Source organism: Melospiza georgiana, chromosome 11 (genome assembly GCF_028018845.1).
Source record: "Melospiza georgiana isolate bMelGeo1 chromosome 11, bMelGeo1.pri, whole genome shotgun sequence".
NCBI lineage: Eukaryota > Metazoa > Chordata > Aves > Passeriformes > Passerellidae > Melospiza > Melospiza georgiana.
In genome coordinates this window covers 23,515,628-23,538,302 of record NC_080440.1, presented here as the reverse complement: position 1 = coordinate 23,538,302, position 22,675 = coordinate 23,515,628, and the positions used below count along the sequence as shown (strand labels likewise).

General features: G+C 45.2%; 1 protein-coding gene across 5 annotated transcripts; it reads left to right on the top strand.

Annotated features, from left to right (window-relative positions):
* The first annotated feature begins 3,760 nt into the window (after window positions 1-3,760).
* On the top strand, window positions 3,761-18,937 carry CARD19 (caspase recruitment domain family member 19). 5 transcript variants are annotated; one of them, XM_058031965.1, is made up of 6 exons: window positions 3,761-3,804; window positions 8,496-8,638; window positions 10,481-10,634; window positions 13,969-14,028; window positions 15,626-15,697; window positions 18,282-18,937. In XM_058031965.1, exons 1-6 carry the CDS (start codon window positions 3,786-3,788, stop codon window positions 18,401-18,403), a joined length of 570 nt encoding a protein of 189 aa, XP_057887948.1. In that variant the 5' UTR covers window positions 3,761-3,785; the 3' UTR covers window positions 18,404-18,937. The 5 variants fall into 5 exon arrangements, with proteins under 5 accessions (XP_057887948.1, XP_057887949.1, XP_057887951.1 ...); XM_058031966.1 differs by having other exon boundaries at window positions 16,393-18,937; XM_058031967.1 differs by lacking the exon at window positions 3,761-3,804 and adding an exon at window positions 5,719-5,781.
* Window positions 18,938-22,675: the final 3,738 nt, after the last annotated feature.

Below are 22,675 nucleotides of genomic sequence, written 5' to 3'. Positions count from 1 at the left end.
GAAATTCAGTAAGATGAAAGTTGCAGCAAAAGAGCTTTTTTCTTGTTTCTAATAAGCTCAGTTCTACTGTACATTATTCCAAGGTGCATCCTGCTACACACCTTCTTACTACACACTGCAAAAAGAAGAAGGGATGTACTTCCCATCACTCCACCCAATTAACTTCTCAATTCATCCAGATAGTACTAGCTAGTGTTTATCACGATATGGTTGTGCTGTGAACTACTCTGCCTGCAGTTTTCAGTTGCCTGTCAGACCCAGACAGCGTCTGTACCCAGCAGTGTGGGCAGCAGTTCAAGTGAGATGGTTCTGTCCTTGTGCTCTGCCGGGATCTCGTCCGCAGCTCTGTGTCCAGCTCTGGGGCCCCAGCACAGGAACACATGGAGCTGCTGGAGAGACCCAGAGGAGGCCCTGGAGGTGCTCCAAGGGCTGGAGCCCTCTGCTCTGGTGCCAGGCTGGGAGAGCTGGGGGTGCTCACCTGAAGAAGAGAAGGCTCCAGGGACACCTCAGAGCCTCTTCCAGGGCCTAAAGGGGCTCCAGGAGAGCTGGAGAGGGACTGGGGACTAAGGGGAATGGTTCCCCACTGCCAGAAGGTTAGATGAGATACAGGAAAGAAATTCTTGTCTGAGAGGGTGGTGAGGGCCTGGCCCTTAGAAAATGGAAAAGGGCAAATTTAATAAGGGGAGAGAAGAGAACCTCAAAAGTACCAGAATGGGAGGGCTTCTCTGATCCCCTGAACTGTAGAACAAATGGTTAAACAAGTCCTTCACAAAGAAGATACAGCTCAGCCTAGGATTAAAAAGAGTTACAGGCATAGGAGGGAGGTGATCTGCCCTACTGGCAATATTATGCTTAAGGTACACATGTGAAGGGTGGCCAAGATATCCTTGATCCTGCCTCTCTGTAACTCTTTTCAGTTTCCTTCCTCTTCCCATCTCTATGATTATGCTCACGGAATTCCATTATTTAGTTCCCTGGTGTTTTAATTTCATTATTTGGCTTTAAAATGCAATAATATGACTGCAAGTGAAATAAATTCCCTGTGGGGATGTTTGGGTCAACACTTTGTGTGAGCAGACAGCCTGGCTCCTGTTCTGCTTGAGGAGAAGCTGAGTAATGTTGCATGGGACAAAAAGTGCACCCTTGAGCTGGCAGGGATGCCTGCAGCCATGGGAAGCCCCCCAGAAGGCAGGTAAATTCACTGTCCCTGTGCCAGGGCTAAATGACTGTCATTTACTTGGGCAGCTAATGCAAGAGGCAGCAAAGTTACAGCAAGGTAAGGTAGCAACACCCAAACTGTTTGTGAAAGATTTGTGGCTTGGCTTCCTCTGGGACTGTGCTTAGTTCTGATGGCTGCACCCCCTGGAGTTAGCTTTATTGCTTGTGCAAATGTAATTTATTGTCAGAAGGGAAGTAAGTGCTGTGCAGGAAGGAGACAAAAACAGCTGAGACACTAAAATAGACATTTAAAACCTTGTGACCTTAAATGTTTGCTGGCCAGTGATTCCAGCTGGATTCAAGCTCCTATTTCTGCTACAGAACACTTGCATTTCCTTGTGCATTTTGTAAAACTGATGACTTGCACACTGCTCACAGAGGTGTTTCTCACAGGACTTATGCTCTGTCTATGAGCTGGAATCTGCAGTGGCCTCTAAGCTGTTGCAGCACAGGCAGATGGTTGGTTGCTGAAACCTTCCTGAAGTGTCCCCACGAGGAGAGCGCTCCACCAAGCACGCAGCAAATGCCACACTCACACGCAGCAGCTGCTTGTGTGAGACAGCGGAGGCAGAAGGGTCTTTGTACAGGTTTCCAGTGGTAGCTTATTTCACCTGCACTCTGAAAGGGTCCAGGCACAAAGACAGGGAGAGGTGGAGGGTCCAGGACTATATACTGTTCCAAAGGGGCAGAGCCAACAGCAACAACCAATCACCTGACGGTGTGAGCGAGAAAAATATTACAGTGCCCAAAAGGGAAACACAAGGGTAAACAGACGGGGGTACAGACAAACGAGGGTACAAAGAAACTGCTAGAACTGTGACCGTATATGGTTAGCAGGCAGTTGAACAGCCAATGGGCCACAGGGGCTGTGACACTGGGGTTGACTGACAGCATGTCACAGGAGTCCATGGGAGAGGTTGAAGTTCCAGTGGACATTCTCCCAGGGCAAAGACGCAGGAAATCCCCTAGCAGGTCCACATGCCTCCACAACTCCCCTTTATTTATTAAAAAGGCCTCTCCTATGGATTTTTGTAAACATTTAACTAAAGAGGAAAACATAAACAAGACTATGACTACAACAACTAAAACCCCCAAAATCCCTTTTACAAAAGATAAAGGCATCCACCCATTTGAGCAGACCATCACACGCCAGCAGCTCTCCATCAAGCTCCATCAACCCAAGAGCTCTAAGGGACCTCCACTAACCCTTGCCCAGGGCTTTGCTTCACACAGGCTGCACACCATCCTCTCGTTCATTCCTGGCTCTGGGGGTCGGATGAGGCCCAGAGCTGGCACAGCGATGACTTCCATGTGAGGACGTGTACCTGAAGTGGCTTTGTTCCCTTCCCACAGCTCTGCAGAATGTCAGTTTGCCAAATCTGTCAACTGTTTATTTACACACCTATTTTAAGGGGAGGATGCTGTAACCATTTTATTTGCTTCCTATCTTCAAAGAATTCAATTGTTCGGTTTTTAAAAAAATAATTAGCTGAGTATTTTTTCATGGGTACAATTTGATTTGTGCTTTAGATAAGGAGCCAAGTGCATTATTGAACATGTTTGTGAAGCTGGTTGTTCATTCTCCAGAATCTGTGCAGTATTTACCAGGACTATTTGTGATCACTATACACTTATACACTATACATGCCCATTATTCCCTTGTGCCAGGACTGAGATACACAATTTTTTTCATTATCTGCATCATCTTCTTGTTTTACTTATGTTGTTAAAATTTCCAATGATGGGGTAGCATAGAGCAGAACCAGGGGTGTGTAATTCACCAGGTACAGGGTGAATATACAGGAACTTAAAACTGGCCAGGGGTTTCCAGACCTGTGGATGCTCCAGGCTATCATAGAATATCCTGAGCTGAAATGGACCCTGAGGGATCATCCAGTCCAACCCCTGGCCCTTCCAGACACCCCAGCAATCCCACCCTGTCCATCCCTGGCAGTGCTGCCCAAAGGCTCCTGCAGCTCTGGCAGCCTCGGGGCCCGTTCCCTGGGGAGCCTGGGCAGGGCCAGCACCCTCTGGGGGAAGTTTCATCCAAGTCAGTTCTGTTCCGATTTCACGGTTTGGCTTAACTGGTTAGGAATAAAGAGCTGGGAATTTGCAGCACAGCTTCTGCTTTTGTGTTTGGAGTCAGATAATTCTTCATCTCCTTCTAGCCAACAAAATAATCATACGAATAATCATGCTCTGACTATATAAATAATACTGGAAAATAACCCATTTTATGTGCAAAGCAACTCTAGAAATTATTAGCATACACACAAAAAGCCTTCATAACTCTGAGCAAACAAACATCTTGGTTTTCAGAGCTAATTATACGTCCCCTAAAGTCATCAGCAAATTGCTGCTGACTCCCAGGCGCAGAGGAGCAGCCGCCCCCCGGGGCCGGCGGAGCTCTGCCGGCTGTCACAACTGGACTCGCTCCCTCCCTGTTTTACTTTCGCTTCTCCAAGTTGCCCGTGACCTCCGCTTATCCCATCAAGGAGAATCGCACTGCGGCCGCCCCGCGTGGGACGTGTGCCGGGCACGGCACACCCCCACCCCGAAACCCATGGATGATGTTCTACAGAAGCTGTAAGTGCACATTCGCAGCGAGGAATTTGGGCAAAACAAGGGTCTGAAAGGTGCAGATCTGCGGGAACAGGAGCTCAGGCAGAGGGGCAGTGGCTCTGACGGGAGTGGCCAACCCGTCACTGCCTTCGCGTTTCCCCCCCTTTTAGAGCTTCTTCTCGTAAATTATTGACTGAAACTTACTGAAGGGAGCCTAGTGCGCTATCTGACCTTTTTAAGAAACACTTGATTGTATTTTCTTAAGCACAAAGAAAGACTGTTAGAGGAACTGCTTGCGCTATCTAGATTTAATTTGTTGCTAAAGAGATTCAGTCCTCTGGCGGTGGGAAAACAACAAAGCGTATTGTGATCCAACAGTTAACAGATAAAACACTACATGATAATGTTGCCAGGACAAGGGTGTTATTTAGTAAGTAAAATAGTTCGCTTAAATAAACAAATCGGTCTCTTTAGCGGGAGGAAACAGTACTGGCGGAGATTTCAGTCCATATCGCACTAAGATGACCAGGTTTTCTCTTTAGTGGTTTAGATTCTACGAGTTTCAAAAGTTGTAAAAGCTTTTAAATTTAAAACTTCTAAAATTTCTGAAAGTTTCCAGGGAAACTTTTTAGTAGAGCACAAAATGCAGTGAATTCACAGAGGTATAAGGGGGTCATGAAAACAAATTCTCAGCATGGCATTCTCCCACTGCTTCTTAATATTAGGCAACCCCTCTTGCTGTAATGTTTTAATATGCATATGGAAGTGAATCGTAGAATACAAGAATGGTTTGGATTGGAAGGGACCTTCAAGATAATTTTGTTCCAAACCCCTGCCATGGGCAGGGGCGCTTTCCGCTGTGCCAGGTAGCTCAGCCCCATCCAAAATCACATTAAAATATATCACAAAAGGAATTACAAAATTCCAAGTTACTTTTCCCAAGATTTCTGTTTCTTTACTAAAATACATTGCCAAAAATCACACCAATGCAGGTGTGATCAAGGTCTCCATGGGCAATAATAATAATAATAATAATAGTAATTTTAAAATGTATTTTCGTGCTGTTAGGATGATCTGGATTCCGGAGGGTAAATAGGATAAACTCAGGATGTATATACTCTACTAATCTTCTCAAGGATATGCACCATGAACGTCACAGCAATTGACAATGCTTCAATCCTCTGCAGCATTTATCCCTAGCAAGGCATATTCTCTTCCATTCCTTGCTAGGTAATTAATTGTTGATGAAATCTGGGGCAAATAGCAGGTTTTACATCCACACATTTGCTTGTACTTTTTCACTCACAAAGTTAACTATCCCAACTAATTACATGCTTCACTGAAACTTTTTCTAGGAGATAAATTGTCCCTGCTCCTTGGGCTTGAGTCACTACCTGCCCAATGCACTTTACGTGTCCAGATGCACTTAAATGCGTGTTGTGCTGCAGCACAAGGAAAATATAAATTCTGCATGGATGTTGTGAAGATGTAGACATGGTGTTTTGGACACTGTAATTTCTTCTGGGAAAAGAAATCGCGGCTTTAATTGTTTAAAAACTTGTGGCTGTGCAAGTGTAAATTCATGCTTCCACACGGGACGGGCTGGTGAGCACAGACATTTGAAGAAATGTTTTCCCTCGGAGGTCAATGCGATGGGAACGCCGGTGTGGGCTCCGGGGGGACTGCCCCGGTACCGCCCGGGCTGCCCCCGGCCCTGCTGCCCCCGCCCGGGCTGCCCCCGGCCCGCGCTCCGCTTCCCCCGCCCTGGCTGCCCCCAGCTCGGCTCCCCCCGGCCCTGCGCTCCGCTGCCCCCGGCCCGGCTGCCCCCGGCCCTGCGCTCCGCTTCCCCCGCCCCGGCTGCCCCCGCCGCCTCCGGGCCCGGGAGGCGGTGCCCAGCGCCGGCCGCCCGCCCCGCCCCGGCCCGGCCTGGCAGGAAGGCCGAAGGCCGCCGTCCGAAGGCCGCAGCCCGCGGGCCGGGCGGGGCCGGGGCTGCCATGGCCGGTGAGTGCGGGACGGGCAGGGTCCGGGGATCCTCGGCGGCTTGGCGAGCGCCGCCGCGCTCCCAGGCCCGGCCGGAGCCTCCGGGGCCGCAGCGCCGGTGTCGCGGTGTCGCCGCAGTGGCCCCGCCAGCGCGGGGGCCCCGGCGGTTCGGTGCGCGGCCGCGGCCCGGGCGTGGGTCGGGCTGAGCGCCCCGGGACACGGCCCGGCCCGGCCCGGGCAGGCCCAGCGCAGGCGGGCCGTGGGACGGCGGGCGGGGCGGGGCCGGGCGCGGGGCTCGGGGCCGCAGGGCCGCGCGGAGCCCCGGCCTGGCGTGCCCGGGGTAGCGGGGCCGTGCCGCGGTTCACGCCCTGGCACACCGGCTGCCTGTTGTGTGGCGGCGGAGTCTGCTGTTTGCTCCCAGCCTCCATCCAGCTCCCTGGGATTGTGCCTCTACACCTGGGGAGCACACAGGTTAGTTTTCCTGGTGACTCCGGTTGTTTTAGCCGTTTTATGGAGCTTGGAGGATTTGGACTGTGTGTAACCTAATGTTGCACTCTAGTATCAAATGCTTTTTAATATTTTGCTCACTGCGGTTGTTGAAGTCTTTAATTCCCTGACGGGTGGGTGTAGCCAGGTGGGAGTCAGTCTCCTCCCAAGCACCAAGTGACAAGATGAGAGGTAACAATCTCAGGTTGCACATGGGGAGGTTTAGTTTGTGTATAAAGGAAAATTTGTTCATTGAAAGGATTGCCCAGGCCTGGTATGGGTTGCCCATGCCTGATAGAGGCTGCCCATGGCAGTCATCGTCCCTGGAAATGTTCAAGAAACATATGAATGTGGCATTCCATGACATGGTTTAGTGCTGAACATGGTGATGATACTGGATTGATGGTTGGACTCAAAAGTCTTAAGGTTCTTTTCCAACCTAAATGATTCTGTGATTCTCTTGACTTGCTGTCAGAGTCCCTTGACTTCTGGTAAGTTGCCAGTAGCACATGGCAGTGGGCCACAGTAGCAGAGGAGGGTGGCATCTTGTTTTTCACCTCTCTGTCATCCTTTCAGCCCAGAGGAACAGACCAGTTGCTCTTCGTGGGTGCGTTTGGTAACCAGTGCCACTTGATCTTCTCAAGACCATTTCTCTGCAGCCAGTCTTAAATCCTTGGCATTCCTTTCTTGTGATCTTGAAAGGGAAGAGGCAAAACTAAATTAGTGTTAAGCTAACATTTTGTTGAGAGAGAGTTTTTCCTCTTCCTGAAATGCTTCTGAAAGGAGTTCTTATGGACATGTACAAATGGTTTGATCATCAGATCCAAACCTTCCAGGTTTTAGTTGTCAGCTTTTCTGTATATTTATGAAAATCACCTAGGAATTTTACAGGGAGTAGCAACTCATGTTTGCACTGCACAGCAGACACCACTGAGCTTTCTGGAATGGATGTTTGCAAGTTCTGTGTTTTCCAGAGAACATCAGAGAGCTGCACCGGTTTTCATGTCTGTTGTATTTAAATTTATCTCCTTAATGATCCTGTTTGTTTGCTTGATAAACTTAAGAAGGCTTTCAAGGGGAAAACAAACCAAAGATGAAACCATAATAAAGATACAGTGGTGTCAGAGACAGTGTCCAGAGTCCTTATGTAAATATTGTTGGACTTATGAATTGGGAGGGTGCACCTGCCTGACTAAAGGTGGTTGGCAGCTCCCAGGCCCTGGGTGTGGATGAGAGTGCTTGCGTGTTGCAGCGGGGCAGGGAAGGGCTGATCTCGGCCTACAAATGTGAAATGCAGCTGTACTTACTAATTTACTGTGATAAATATGAAGTGGCAGTGCAACTCCTTAGGGCCCTGTGGCTTTATCCAGAAAGGCAGTGAAAGTAGATCATGAAGAAATGTACGCAGGGGATTGTGACAAACAAAATCCTGTTTGATGTTTCTTGTACAGAAAGCAACATGAGGGTTTTATGCTAAAAATAGTTAAGCAGAAACAAAATTACAAAGGGGTTTTTAGCAACCAATGTAACTTGAAAGTTCCAGTTTGTGTTGTGCCAGTGGCTAGTGACAGCTTTCAGGGGCCACACACCTCAGCACAGGCACATAAAGCACAGTGCTTTATATGGGTTTGTCCAACGTTCTGGCTGCTGCCAGGGTCTGGCACATCCCTTCCTCTGTTGGGAATCGTGTCTGACAAGCTCCCTGTTTGAAGAACTTAAGAAAGGGTGTCCCTGATGTTTTTTTCTGCAGGTGCTCTAGCAGACAGTCTGGCAGCTTATGGTCATGTATGATAAGTTTTTTTATGAGCCTTATTATTTCCAGGAACAGAATGGGAGCGTCCCATTGGACGGGAGAAGCATCTTGCAGGTGCCTTAAATGTCATAATCTGATTTCATAAGTGATAAGAGTATTTATCTGCAGTAATTAATTAACTTTAAGGCTGTATTTGATTAAATATCCATCAGAACTTGACTTCTAAATGATTTATAGCCTTCTCCCTTTGGAAGGAGAGAGGCAGTAGGAGTGACCAGCCAGAAGTTCTGATTAGTGTAATTTCAAGTGCATGAGTCTTTGAAAGCACGTGGCAGTGTTATGTTTCCCTAACAGATAGTTCAGCTTGCTAATATTAGGTGGTGGGGATAATTTTATTTTAGCTATTTAATCACTGGTAGTAAAATGAAATGTATGGAATTTAAAAATGGCTTATTAATTAACTGCATTGGTTTCTTCTGTGTTATTTTATCTTTAGATCAGTCATATTGCCATCGGCTGCAGCATGACACGTATTTCCTTATAAGCACTAGCCGACTGAATGAGCAAGTGGTTGATAAAATAGTTCTTCAGCTCAACAGAGTCTATCCCCAAATTCTTACCAATGAAGAAGCAGAAAAGGTAATTTGAGGAGTTTTGCTGTGTCTCTGACTGCTGTATTGCTTCACTACCCCAGCTGCCCTCTTGCTGACACAACTCTTGGTGCCCCATGCAGCCAGCCTGCCTCACCTCCTGCTTGCTGACCACTTATGTCTGGCCTCTCATGCACGAGGAGCAGTCACAGGGCTGGCACGTTCCCTGTGCCAAGTGGTCATGGGAGAGAATGCTCTCTTCAGCAGCAGTGTAATGCCACAGTCCCTGCCATGATCAGGGGCAGCCAGTCCTTGGGCAGGAGGGCACCCATCCTGTGACCACATGCCTGACATGCCTGTCTCCTCCCATGAGGTGGTGTGGAGTGGCACACCAGATGATCTGTGCTGCATCCATCTCTGCCCACAAAATCATCTATATTAGCTCAATCAGTTTTGGTAAAGAATTAATAATTTAAAGTATTGGTAGAGAAGTGGGGGTGTTAGTCCCATTAGTAAGTGTGGAGCTGTGGGAAGTGGGTGGAGTTAAATGTCTTGCAGTGGTGCCACCATGTATGGAGGAAGGCCACTCTCCCTGATGTGAAGCTTTCAAAAATGAGTAGCTCTTTTTAGGGAGAAAAAAGCTTCTGATCTTGTGTGGAGACAAAATTAAAGTCAGCTAAGAGCTTCCACCATCCTACTTACCATAGTTTGTACTTACCCTCTGCTGGCTTCATGTCTGCAGAGAGTTTTGGTCTATCAGCATTTGAACATGAGGAAAAATAGGTCCAATTCTACCAGAATCAAACTTCATGGAGACAAATAGTGTTTTGTGGTGTAGAGCAGAGCTAGATCATTTACTGAGCCAGTCTTGCCACTTCCCTCAAGAGTTTCAAAATAAACCCATAAAGCATCTGAAACATGATTTGTGACTTCTGCACTTAGGCAGAAATGAACTGCTTTTTAATAGATTCAGGCAAGTTGGTGTCAACTCTGTTGAATGTTTAGGAAGCTCATGATTTCAGCTGTATCTGGAAGACCCTGTGGGAATTTTGTCAGAATAAGAAGTATTGTGTAAAATCTGTGGCATTCTTGTCCCCCTCAAGCAGCAATTGTTCCCAACTCAGTATGTTACAAAGGTTTTCCACTGTGCTGCTATGAAATATGGTGTTTTGCTGAGAGTGGATTTGGATTTTTTTTGAAATAAACTGAAAACAGTTTGATGTGTAAAGCTGGAGATGCATTTTCCTTCTCTTCATAAGGTCTGCTAATACTCATCACATTTAGCACTACAGAAAAAATGTATTTCCCACTGCAACTGTTTGCCAACCTGAGTAATGGGAATTTGTGCCTGTTGAAGTTGGTGTACAGCAGTTAATTGGCTGGAAACAAAAAAACCCCATGAAGTATGAAATCTTGGGATGATGAACACTCCAGTACTGGGACCAGGATAAGCAGTATAAAGTGCCTTTTAGGGGACCCTTGCTAGGCAGCTAAGGACAAACTTGAAAGCATCAAACTTTATTTCAAATGATAAGATTTGCTGAAATATTCTATCTACAGCTGCCAGAATTAAACTGTACAATAGCAAGTACCATGTCAGCTTGGATGCAGGGAAGATGTCAAATGCAGTGTCTTTCACTTGATTGGGACAGAAAAAAGCAGAAGGAGAGGCAGAGACAAAATGCTCTCCATCAGATTCTGCTGTCCACATGGAGCTCAGGGCTGTGCACTGCATGTGTGTCCTTTTTAGGTTTCCCTTTTTGGCCCATTCTTTTAGTAAATATCAAAGAAGCTCTAAAGAAGCTACATAACTGGCATAGTGATGTAAAATTGATCTTTTAATCTCTCTTCTGTTTTAATCTCTTTTCTGATGAGCACTTTTCTCTTGCAGTTCAGGAACCCAAAAGCATCACTCCATACCAGGCTCTCAGATCTGCTAAAACACCTCCAAAAGAAAGGAGACAGACACTGTCAGGAGTTTTACAGGGCTCTGCAGATCAATGCTGAACAGCTGTTTAATGACCTGCCAAGCAGGAAAATCTTGAGTAAGTTGATTTGTAAGTTGATTGAGTTGTGGATTTCCTCACCAGCGTATTACAAAACCTAATTTCAGATGCAGTGTAGGTCATTTAAACAACCTAAACAGATTATAAATAATACAAATAAACAAGTTACTTAAATAATTTTTGGGGTATACCTTAATTCCTTCTGACTTGAGTTTTCCAAAAGCTGTAAGGGGATTTTGTGATGTAAAATTGTAATTTCCTTCATTTTGTCTTTCATTTTGAAAGAAGTAATTTGTATCTACCCTGCACAAACTGGTGGAGGACCATTTTCTTGCCTGCATGGTGAGGCTGCAGAGTTACCCCACATCCATACCTGAACCCTTTTGAACTGGGGAAGTCTGGGCCCATCCTGCCTCTGAATCTCAGATGAGCCCCAGTCCCAATTGACTGAGCCTCGCAGCAGCTTGGAGGCAATGCTTTGGTCTGATGTTCACCTTGCAGAAGTTGTGCACTTTGGAGAACAGGCTCTTCAATCAAATTGCCTTGGATCTATCATTTTTACTTTGGTAGAGGTCAAGAAACAAGTTTTTTTGCCAGGCTGACTAGCAGTTAACAGACAGCCTTTATGAATTAAGAGCAGTTTGAGAAGTCTTGGTGTAATCACTAAGAAGAAAAATTTCAAGACTGTTTTGATGTTTAAGAGTTAAAGCTTTTTAGTTGTTCAACAGCATATTCTACAAGCCATTTTTGAAAATGTATCCTTACAAGGAGACTTGCATAGGGTCTGTGGGATGTTTCCACTTTTAGCTAGAGCAGAAACGTGCTCATCCTTGCACATGTGGTGACTCTGAGCTTTCCTCAGGTAGCCATGAGTAGGCAGGGTGAGGGTTTCTCATGTTCAGACTCTGCATAGCAAATACCTGTGCTAGAAGTGCTTCACATTAAACATACAGCTCCTTGTGGCACCCAACAGTTTTGCTGCTGCTGCAAACTGCTGACTTCAGTAAACATGAAAAGTCATTAAATTCTGTGTTATCTTGGTACACTCTTTTATGTTACCATCCTCAGAAGGATAAGGATAATTTAAAGAACAGAGTTAAAACTTTACTGTGTGCTGAGATTCAGCAGTTTCTTTCTGTTGACCTAAGAAATAAATATGTAGATGATTGTGTTAATATGCTTGCTGCTTCCTAGAGTTCTGTAATTAAAACAAATGTCTGCATTCTGGATTGAATGGTCAAGAAACATCTGTGCAGCTTTTGAAGCTAAAACTGCAAACACCTTTATGCTTCGGGAAAAGCTCCTTTTGTCAACATGAGGAGTAACTTTTCCTTTAAGTGAACTTGGACATTTTCAATATTAAAGGCATTATCCTTCAGACCTCCAACACGCACAATTTGTTACTCGAATTTTACTTCTTGGAAGTGCTCAAGGGTTGTTACAGGCCAAAATCTATGGGGTCCTGAGCACTCTGGTCAGCAGAGGATGTCCCTGCTTGTGGCAGGAGGTTGGAACTGGGTGGTTTTCAGGGTCCCTTCCAACACAAACCATGCTATCATTCTATAATGCTCTTAGCAATAGCTGTTAAATTTAGCGCAAAGCATTTATAGAACTGCCACTAGAATTTGTAAATATGAAGAATCACTAACATGGGGCTTTTCTTCTAAATGCAGGCTGAGCTGAAACAAGCAGCATTACAAACAGCTGGAGAAATTATCAATGAGGACACGGATGGTTCATGGATGAACTCCGTAGTTCTGTAATAAATTACATGCAGCTATACATATGACAGATTTTTTCAGCAGAGGAAATCCTTTCAAATATTTCTTTTTCATTTTTAAGACAGCTTTAAAATTCATGCTAGAACAAAATTTCTTTGCCTGAACTGTAAATTGCCAATGAAGTGTCTGGTAATGTCTGAACATTCCCACTAGAGGGGAGGTAAGGCACATGGTATGGGCAGCCTCAGAGCTGTTGAAGCAAATGGGTGTTTCCAAGGGACTCAGAAAATGTTTTTATTTCTCTCCATGCTGACATGGACTTAAAGGATAAAGGCTTGGATCAGCCCCATGCAGCGATAGAAGTGGCAGAGATTTGTCTGTGCAGTGTGAGGATTTCCTGGTTGGAATTTCTAGGAAGGACATCAGCTCCTCAAAGGGGCAGGCTGGGTGAGGCTGCTAGGGGCACACCAAGCTAATGGGAGCTTTGCAGCAATCCTTGCTGCTCTGGTGGCTCTCAGGCTTCACAGCCAAGGGCACAGATGCTTCTGTCCTGCTCCAGGCCATGCCCTGTCCCCCCACAGAGAGGGATATCCTTTAGCAGGGGGGATGGATGTTCCCCTGTCCCTGCCTGGGTGCACTGGGCAGTTTCCGAGGCACCTCTCCTGCATCCTGGTGTCACATGAGAGAAGGAGAGCAGTTGAAACCAATCAATCTTAAATTCTTCCTCATTGACAGCCAGATTCAGAACTCTTACTTTTTTTCCCTTTCCTTATTTAACCCTCCTAGCCCTTTGACAGTTGGACTTGGTGATCATAGAGGTCTTTGCCAACCTTTATGAGTCTGTGATTGCATGACTACAGAAAGCTTTGGCTAAAACAGTGTTGCAGATCAGTGATGTGTTATGAAAAGTCTCTCTTCTGCCGTGTCTGGTGACAGCTGTGCATCCCCCTTCTGCAGACAGCATAATCTCCAAATCTGTGTGGCAAAGGCAGCTCTGAAAGGGTCTTTCTGCCCAGGCTGGAAACTACTGAACACCTCGTCCTATGGCCAGCCTCCTTTTCTACTAGAATTTGCAGAAAGATAGAGGCTGAAATTACTTGTGCCAAATGTTAACATGTAGAACCCACAGAGTTTTAAAGAATGCCTTCAGCTGAGACCTGAATTTAGTGAATAATCTACACCAAGAAGTTCTTTCTATGTGCTTTACCTGCTAAATACATCAATGCCCGGAGATTTGCTCAAGAACAAAGAATGGTGATACATTAAATTATAGAGATGTTTTGAGATTAGTGCATCTGTTAACAAAGAGTTTCTGTGTATTACAATGAAAACTGCTGGTATTGTGAAGGATTATCTACTGCTTTCCTAACTTAGGAAAAAAGTATAATGTTACTTATGTGGTCAGTGCTTAGGCTGGTCAGAGGTGGGGCTGCAGCTATTTGTAGTTGCATCAGATGACTCTATGCCTGTGTCTTTTGGTCAGTCCAACTTTAACTCTAGCAATGGTTTACCATTGGAGGGGTTAATACTTTATGTCAATATTGGATATTTTTCTGAAATACAGTGTTTTGCACCATTTTGCATGTGCTGATTATGTTTGTTTGTTTGCTTGAGCTGAGTACTAACTTTTCATGTATTGCTTTTGTTTCTAGAAACCCCAGATCCCACAGAGATAGACACTGACAAGGAGCAATATATGCTAAATGACAGGGGTAAATAAATCATACAGTGTCACCGGATGGAATGGCTTTGCAGATTATGATGCAATTTATTATATCATGTAATTTGCACTGTATATAGCAACTACTTTGGCTTATGATGTGTTTACTGTCACAAGTTAAGTAGAATTAATGGAGGAAAATGTACTGAGTTACTGTCGAGGAAACCAGTGCCAGGAAATTGAAGAGACTGTAGAGTTTAATCAATATTTACAATGGTATTACTTACACTAAAACAGCTAAGCTCCTAATTTCCTGTGATTTCTTCAATGCCTGAACAGTAAGGTCTATTCATTTTGCATAAAGCCATCAATAACTTTTTGATCTGGCTTTCAATTTTTTTCAATTTTTTTTAAGCTCTCAATTTAACTACAAGTCATTTGAAAGCAATGATGGAAAGGCAGGAAAAGCTTAAATATATTTTCCTTAGGAAAACATATTAATTAGTTTCACCTTCCTCTGTTCAATGCCAGATTACAAAGACAAATATTTTTTTCATGGGAGGATATTTTGAAAAGGAAGATCTCAAATAACGATGAAGAATTCTCACCATTTATAATGAACTATTGTGTCATTTAAGTTCAGTATTTTATTTAGAGATTTAGATACAATAATGAGAGATTCAAAACACCTTCTGTGAATTATGCCTTTTTTGCAGTTTCTTGAGAAAAAACTGAAATAAGTAACACTGTTAACTCAATGTATATTTTTGTCTGTGGTGGTGGTGTTTCTGTGAATATTGAACCAAATTGCTGTTCAGAGTTTACACATCGCTGCTGCTGTCTGCAGCATAACAGTACAGGATGAACAGAGAAAGTGTTTGGAAATAAGAAAATGAAGAAGTAGTATGGTTTTTTTGGTTGTTTTTTTTTTTTTTTTTTTTTTTTTTTTTTACTTACTACTTTTTTTTTTTTCTGACCTGGCCTCAGACTAGAGATTGTTTGGCCACTAGCCACCCTCCTTGGGAGGCTACATGCCAAAGAGCAACCAAATCTGTGCTCCTGTGGTGTTTCTCCAATGTCCTTGTCCACGCAGGCAGCTCCAGGAATTTGTTGAGGCAGTACACTTGACCTTAAATTGATAGGTGTAGCTTAATTGTATCTACAAGTAGATGTGTAGTTTAATTGTATCTCTGTTTGTAGTGAGATAGTAACTACAAATAGAGTATAAGGTAATAAAGAAACAGATATAAATCTTAATGCTGTTTTGTCAATGGATAGGTATGAATTAGAAAGGTTTTATTGAACACCATCACCATTAAACTCTGTGTAATTCCAGGCAGACAGTTTCCAGGAGATTTGGTTTGGAAACTTTTCCTTAAATGCCATAGTCTGTAGCTGGTAGATGAGCAGAGGGGAACAGGGAATGGTGGCAGAGCAACTGTAGTAAAAATTAATTGCAGCCTAATAAATGTGCTTCACAGTACATTAGCTACAGTACATTAGCTACAGAACATACAGAATTGTGAATGTGTTAGCTTCATTTGAATATGCTTAATTATGCATATTGATAGCAATTGGTGATTTGTGAGCTGAGCTAAACTTCTGGTGCCCTGCTCTGTCTCAGTGTGTTTTCTTGCCATTTTCTGTAGGCCCGGTGTTTTTCCTGGCGTGTTTCAGCGTGGCTGCAGGGCTGGCCCTTTTCTGGTACTGCTGTAACTCAGGTGAGTTCCCAGGGGCTTCTCCTGCCTGCCTTCCCTCAGCAGGGGTGCAGCGAGCTGGGCTCCTCCTCTGGCAGGGCTCCCCGACAGGGGGGGCAAGGTTTCATCACTCATTAACGAGCTCCGGATACAAATTGCACAGCAAACATGCCGAGCTATAAATAATGGATATTTTGCCTGCAGATGCCACAAATGGGGGCACTTTTTAAAGGCAGTGGTCGTGTGAACTCCTGTTGCTATGGCAATGGGTCATGCTTCCCAGCAGTCATGGGACAACCCAGAACCTTCTGGCTCCCACGCCCCATGGGAGCTGGTGGAAGCCTGGCCAGGGCTGGGGGATGCTGGCTGGATTTGCTGAGTTCCAGCAGCTGCAGCTGCCCCACGCTGCTCTGGGTGTGAGCTCTGACTGCCCCCTGACAGTCCACACTGGCTCCACACCATCCAGTGCTGTGCTCAGGGGTGAAGCTGCCCCTTCCCCAGCTCATCAATCTCCTCTTCCTGTCTCGGCTTGCAGCAATGAATCTGAACAGATTCCTTGTTCACCTCTCTTGGCAGTTGATTTCTACAAATTGAAGGAAATGGGCTTTCCTCTAGAGTTATTTTTAATTGGTTTTTATTTTTTGCAGATGCTGCTTCCTAGATAAAATGAAATCTAACTGTGTTCACTTTCTCTTTTTCCTCTCATCATTCCATTTTAGAAACGCAAGTCATAGGAAGAGCCAGGAGAATCTTGGGTTTTTCTCCTATTATCATAGGAGGACATGTTAGAAATATTTGTATGTTGTATTTGGAAGACATGTCAAGAAATTAAGGAAAAGCTGTCTCTTTGCTTGTCTGTACAGTACACCAAAGGAAGCCAACAGTGGATAAAAATGTCCTGTACTCATACCAAAGATTTTATTAACTAGCTTAATCAAGAATTGCCTTGCCTCCAGATGTATTCGAAATTTCAGCTATAAATGTCCTTCTTTATGGGAATGGACCATTTATTTTTGTAAATGCTTGAAGTATTTATTGTTTGTATAAAAAATTTTTTTATTATGAGCTTTAAAATGATCTCTTAAGTGCGCATGGGTCTGAAGCCATGTTTGCATATGTGTTTTCTATATTGGAATGAAGGATCACAACTGTTTGAAGAACTCCGGCTTTCCTGTTGTGAGAATTAATTTAAGAAAAGAACTTAAACACATGCACTCAAAGCCTTTACTAAGAAATGGATCTCCATCTCAGAACTGTTTTGTCTAGACCCTTTATAGTCACTGCCTGAGCTCAGGTGTACTGGCACCTGGAAAAAGTTTGTGGGCGCCAGTTCCCTTGATGTGTGCCTTGTATTCATTGTGTCTTCTGATTCCCAGTTGGTGCCTCATCCCAGTCTGCTTTGTTCCCAGTCTGCCACAGCTGCTGGCCCTGGTTTGAATGCCCTGGAGCTGTTGCAGGCTGCTTCCCAGCCCATGGGCTGTTCCAGGGAGCGGAATGTCTGACCTGAAGCACTTCAGACTACCAAGAAAATGTTCCAGATTCATTTAGCTTTCCCTTTCCCAGTGAAGTAAAGGGAGAATGCAGAGAGACCTGGACACGTGGGAGGGCTGGACAATCACCAACCCAGTGAAGTTCTACGAGGGAAAGTACCAGATTGTGCACTTGGGATGGTGCAACCCTGGATGTATGGACAGGCTGGGGAATGAGATGCTGGAGAGCAGCACCATGCAAAGGGCCCTGGGAATCCTAGTGGATGGAAAGTTGGGTATGAGTCAGCACAGCCTGGCAGCCAGGGGAACATCCCTGCTCTGGGGGCACCAGGCCCAGCATGGGCAGCTGGGCCAGGGAGGGGATTGTCCCTCTCTGCTCTGCGCGGGGGCGGCCTCACCTCCAGTGCTGGGGGCAGTTTGGGCATCACAATATAAGAAAGATATTAAACTACTAGAGAGCTTTGAAAGGGATGGGGCAGCAACAGCTTCTCTGGGCAACCTGTGCCAGGGCTGGGGGAAGAATTCTTTCCCAGTATGGTACAGGAAATTTTACTATGGCTAGGGCTACATTTTCCTCCCTTCCTGAGGTTGCTTGAGATGAGGATATCTCTCAGGGAAAAAGTGATCCAGAATGAGCTATGCCAAGGGTTAGAGCTAGAAGGAGGAAGAAAAAGTGAGTCTGGGTTCATCCTAGTGTTAAAGGACCTAACAGCAAAGAATAGAAAACAATTTGTTCTTTCATTAGTGCCAGTTATTAACATGAACAATGAATGTCAGGCTGCCTATACAGTTGGCATGTGCACAGGCTGGGAGACATTCTTAGAATATTTTTCTTTTAGGAGCTTGCTTCTCTGCAAGCACATCACATCTATGCAGCACATATGGAGCACAGTGATAATTCCATTTTCAGCTCCTGGAGGAAGCACATGTGCACCTGCATGGAGTCAGGTCCTTTTAGGCAAACAGTGTTACAGACTTGGGAATAAATCAAGCAGGGTCTTGGATGAAGCTGTTTAGCTGCAGAATTCTGGTTTCCCTGGCAAGTCAAGAACAGCTTGGCCTTTACTGCTGAAACTGTGCTGGTACTAATTTATAAACATGGTTCACACTTTGTGCAGGGAAGTTGTCCTGGCTGGGTTGTACGTGGTTCCATGCCAAGGGTGGAGACCCTCCTGGTGAGCACTGTGGCTGCCATGCTGTAGGCAGGAATTGTCCAGGAGCTGAGCAGGTACTGGCCTGAGCCATGGAAATGTTCAAGGCTGAGTACAGGACCATCTGTGTGCAGAGAGCTGGGAAGCAAAGTGATAGATCCTACAAAGAATTTGCACAATTCTCTTTAAAGCCAGACTGCTATTTAAAGGACTTGGTGAAGGATGATGTGCCTGATGAGCTGGAATGGGAATGAAGTGATGATTCATTCTGGGATGCACTGGGCTGCTTTACAGCTGCTGGATGGAGTTTGCAGTTACAAGTGCCTTTGCCAAGACAAAGCTATTCCTTTTGTTTCTTTCAATTGTTGTTATTTTTCTCATATTGTAATAAATTGAAAACATACTCGATCAAAATGTGCCATTGTGGATGCTTTTCCCTGCACAGATGTTACTCCTGGTTATGCCATGCCTTGGCTGTGCTGGCAAGAATCAGTTTGCTGCACTTGAGAGGGCCTGTGTCCTGTATTCATTTCTCTGGATGTACCTCCTTTAGGAATTAATGTATTTCTTTTTTTAATGGGGTGAAGCTGTCAATTAAATTGAAATAAAATCTGGGAGAAGAATGCTGCTGTTTTTCCTGTAGTTAATGCACTGCTCTTCCTTGCAGAAGCACCCCTTGGTTGTTGCCCTCCTGTGGCTGCTGACCGACCCCTCCTGGGCTCTTGCCTCTCATGGTTAAATTTTTCTGGGTGTTTGCACCAGGATTTTTAACATTTTCACCTGATTTCAAAATTGCAGTTTTTCTGCTTAGCTTGTTTAGGGATCTGGAGTTAAACAGGGCTCATCAGTTCAAAGACTGGGTGTCTTTGGGTTAATCCTTGATTTTGTGTCATTTTGGGAGTTCCAAGGGTCACTGCCCATGAAGCCTTGGAGGTGCACCAGTAAAGGGACTTTGACACTGCTACTTGGGCCGCCCAAAAAGAGACTTAATTTTGTTACTGGCCTGTTCCTTTGGGTAAAGGGGAACTGCTGGCATGGGTGCCTCTATGAGGAGTGTTGAGCATCCCACCAAAGGAACTTGTTGCTGTAGCAGGATAATCATGGGATCACAGAATTGTTAAGGTTGGAAAAGAGCTCTTAATACAATTGAGGCTGATCTGGCACCACCACCATGTTCACCATTAAACCATGTCCTAAAGTGCCATATCCACGTTTTTTAAACACTTGCAGGAATGGTGACTTCACCACTGTCCTGGGCAGCCCATGCCAGGGCTGGACAGCCCTTTCCATGAAGAAATATTTCCTAATATCAAATCTAAATCTCCCCTGACACAACTTAAAACCTTAGGTAGAGTGACTAACCCAGAGCCAGGATTGCATCTGCTGCTACAAGACTCTCTGGGGACAAGAGCTTGGCACTGGATTCTGTTGAACAGGGCCTGAGTGGTGATGGAGGAGGATCTCTGAGATAACTTCTTCAGGAGCAGAGATCCTCTTCATCCTGTGCCCTTCTGTGCACTGCCTCCCTGGTGAGTGGGAGCTGGGCTCCCCTCCTTGCCCCTGCTCTGTGGCCCTTTGGGGAGAGGAGCAGCTCCACTGGCGGCTGTGCTGGGCAGCATCCCCCAGCCCTCTGCCCCTGCAGGAGCAGCCTTTGCCAGGCACCAGGTGAAGGGACCACAGCACAGCGTCAGGGCATCACCAACGCTTGGATATGAGTGAAACAACAGCCTGATGAAACTACAAAATTACAGGATTCAGGGGAGGGGGAAATTTTCTATCTTCATCTCACCCACTGCATAGAGATGTTATTGGAGCCAAATGAAAGAAACAAGTCAGAGGCAGGAGATGAGACAGCTATGCAGCAACACTGCTCCAGTTAATTCAGTCCCATTGCTTTGGCATAAAAGAACATTTTGGGGGAATCCTGAGCTGCCCTTGCTATTTTGGAGCACAGGCCACTTTACACTGTTGTCACAAGGAAAAACGTTCTGCCCTGGTGCTGTTGATAAATCTTTAATAACATTGTGTCTAGTAAAGCAAAATCCTTTCAGACTCTGTGCTTCACAAACTGGTAACAGGTGAAGTCGGGTGCCAGCAGCCAGAGTGCCACTGCACATGAAGCTTGGATAAATCACAGGCGAGACATGTTCTCACAGCACGATTTACTTTTACACAGCAAATCTTCTCCATAGCAAAATATTTCATCACACTCAGGTGGCTTTTTTTCCTTTTTAGGCCTGGCTTTAGCTGCCCTGGGGGTGTCCTGGTGCTCCAGCCCTGCGGATGCTGTCCCAGGGCTGCTCTGTGCTGGGTGCCTCAGCGGGTCCTGCGGGGTGCCCGGGGCTGAACGCTCCGCTGCAGCACAAACTGAGAGAGCCGACGTTGTTTTTCCTCTGTGGCTCTGAGCTAATTCATTTTAAAAGCTCCCAGTGAAGGCTGGAAAGATGATGCCTGTGCCTCTTAAATATTCCTGGTCCATAATGGTTGCATAGAGCTGGGTTTTGTTTCACCTGTGCCTCTGGAGCTGGCTCACGGCCAATTCAACGTGGCTACTTTGCTCTGCTTTGCAAGAACTCTGTTCTGCCAGGAGGTAGGGAGATAACTAACATCAGATTGGAACCAAATTCACAGTCCAGGTATAACAGGTAAAATTATAGCACAAAATAAAAATTATTATTAATGGTAATCATTTAGATAGCAGGTTTCTATGAAAGAATTGCAATGATATCTTTCAGGGTATTCCCAAGCTACGAGTCCTGTGAGATACAAGTGAAACTCATCTTGGTGATCTCAGAGTCAATAAGAAAACAAGTAGGAAGTAAATTCCTCATTCTGAGCTGGATGAAATTCAGCCCTGGATGAGTCTAGGCTGGCCCTGACTCTGGAAAGATGAACAAGACACATCATTCCATCACACCCTGTGTCTGCAAGTGAAGAGGACATGCAAGTTAAGCAAAATATTATCAGTGGTACCAGGTTTGAAGGTTGCAGGACTTCTGTGTGATAACCAGGGTCCCTTCAAGAGGCTGTGAGGCATCCTACCAGTGCAGCTGGGATGTGGGGCTTCCAAACCTGTTTTGCTACTAGCATGGAGAAGAAAGAATTTTTATGGAGTATGAAGGAGAACAGTGACCCACACAGGCACATTGTGGCTTGCTCCCAGTGTTCCCCAGTTAGTGCACTTCATACAGTTTGTGAAGTTCAGTCATGTTCCCAAGTCGTGTTGCCAGGATTTGAAACCCCACAAGGGATGGAGAGGCCTGAGGGCTCTCTTTCCTGAGCAATGCTCTCCCTGGCATGCCTGGTGAATCATGTTTTCTGGCACAGAAAAAACTTATTCCTATTTCAGGAGACATAGCTGTCTCCCTCCATATCTTCCACAAGTCCAAAACAAATCTGAAACATTAGGCCTTCCCAAGAGTTTAGATTATTTTCATCCTTCACGCCAGAAATCTGTGGTAATGTTGGGTGGTGATGAAGCTGATTTATTCTCAAATATTTTTGGTACCAGTGAAAATGTTTTGCAATGTTTCAGTAATCTTGGTGTGGTGCTTCCTAGCATGGCACCATATTTACACTCACCTCTCAACTTGTACCATATAAACTTGTACCATATAAAAAGGGGGTGGGACAACTTCTAGGCTGGAAGACTGGAAAAAGAGGAATGGAAAACATCAGAAAGGAGGCTGAATGAAAAAGGAGTTTTTGCCATCTCCATTTCTGACAAAGCCTGACTTGCCTGATGAGGAACTATTGATGAGTCTCTGTTCCTGACTTGTAGCTGTGGCATTCTTCTTGGGGAGGCAGCCAGGTTAGTAAATAGTTCTCATTATGAGAACCCAAAGGGATAAAATGAACCATGAAAATCTTCAACAGACTGTGGAGGAGGAGAAAAGTGAATTCAAAATTACCCATAGTATCCAATAGGAGGGCAGGTTATGTTTTGTCACCACCCTGTTAGGAAGTTCGATAATTATTGTTCAGATATTATTTTGAAAAGATTGTATCCCGTGTTTCACACCCGATCCTGCACTGACACGTCAGTGACTGGCACAGCCAGGGACTGCATGAACATCAGGAGCCAGGATGAGGTGGGGCATTACAGGTGGAGTCAGACAAAAGTTGGACTCGATCTTTGATATCTCTTCCATCCTAAATGATTCACTGATTCTGTGACTTCATGATTTCATACAGTGAAAATAATTTGATCAAGTGTGAAAAGAAGAAATTCCTGCAAACAGCTGAAGCCTTTATATACCACATTTTCTCCTGTCTCTTTGCTGTAGATGTACTCCCAACAATGTGTGTTTGCCTCCTGACATGCCCAAGAGCTGTCTGCTATCAATCAGCTCAAGTTGTTT

Coding starts and splice junctions, on each gene's coding strand:
- CARD19 (XM_058031965.1), top strand. Junction 8,639..10,480: donor CCAATGAAGAAGCAGAAAAG/GTAATTTGAGGA, acceptor TTTCTCTTGCAG/TTCAGGAACCCAAAAGCATC. Junction 10,635..13,968: donor GCCAAGCAGGAAAATCTTGA/GTAAGTTGATTT, acceptor TTTTGTTTCTAG/AAACCCCAGATCCCACAGAG.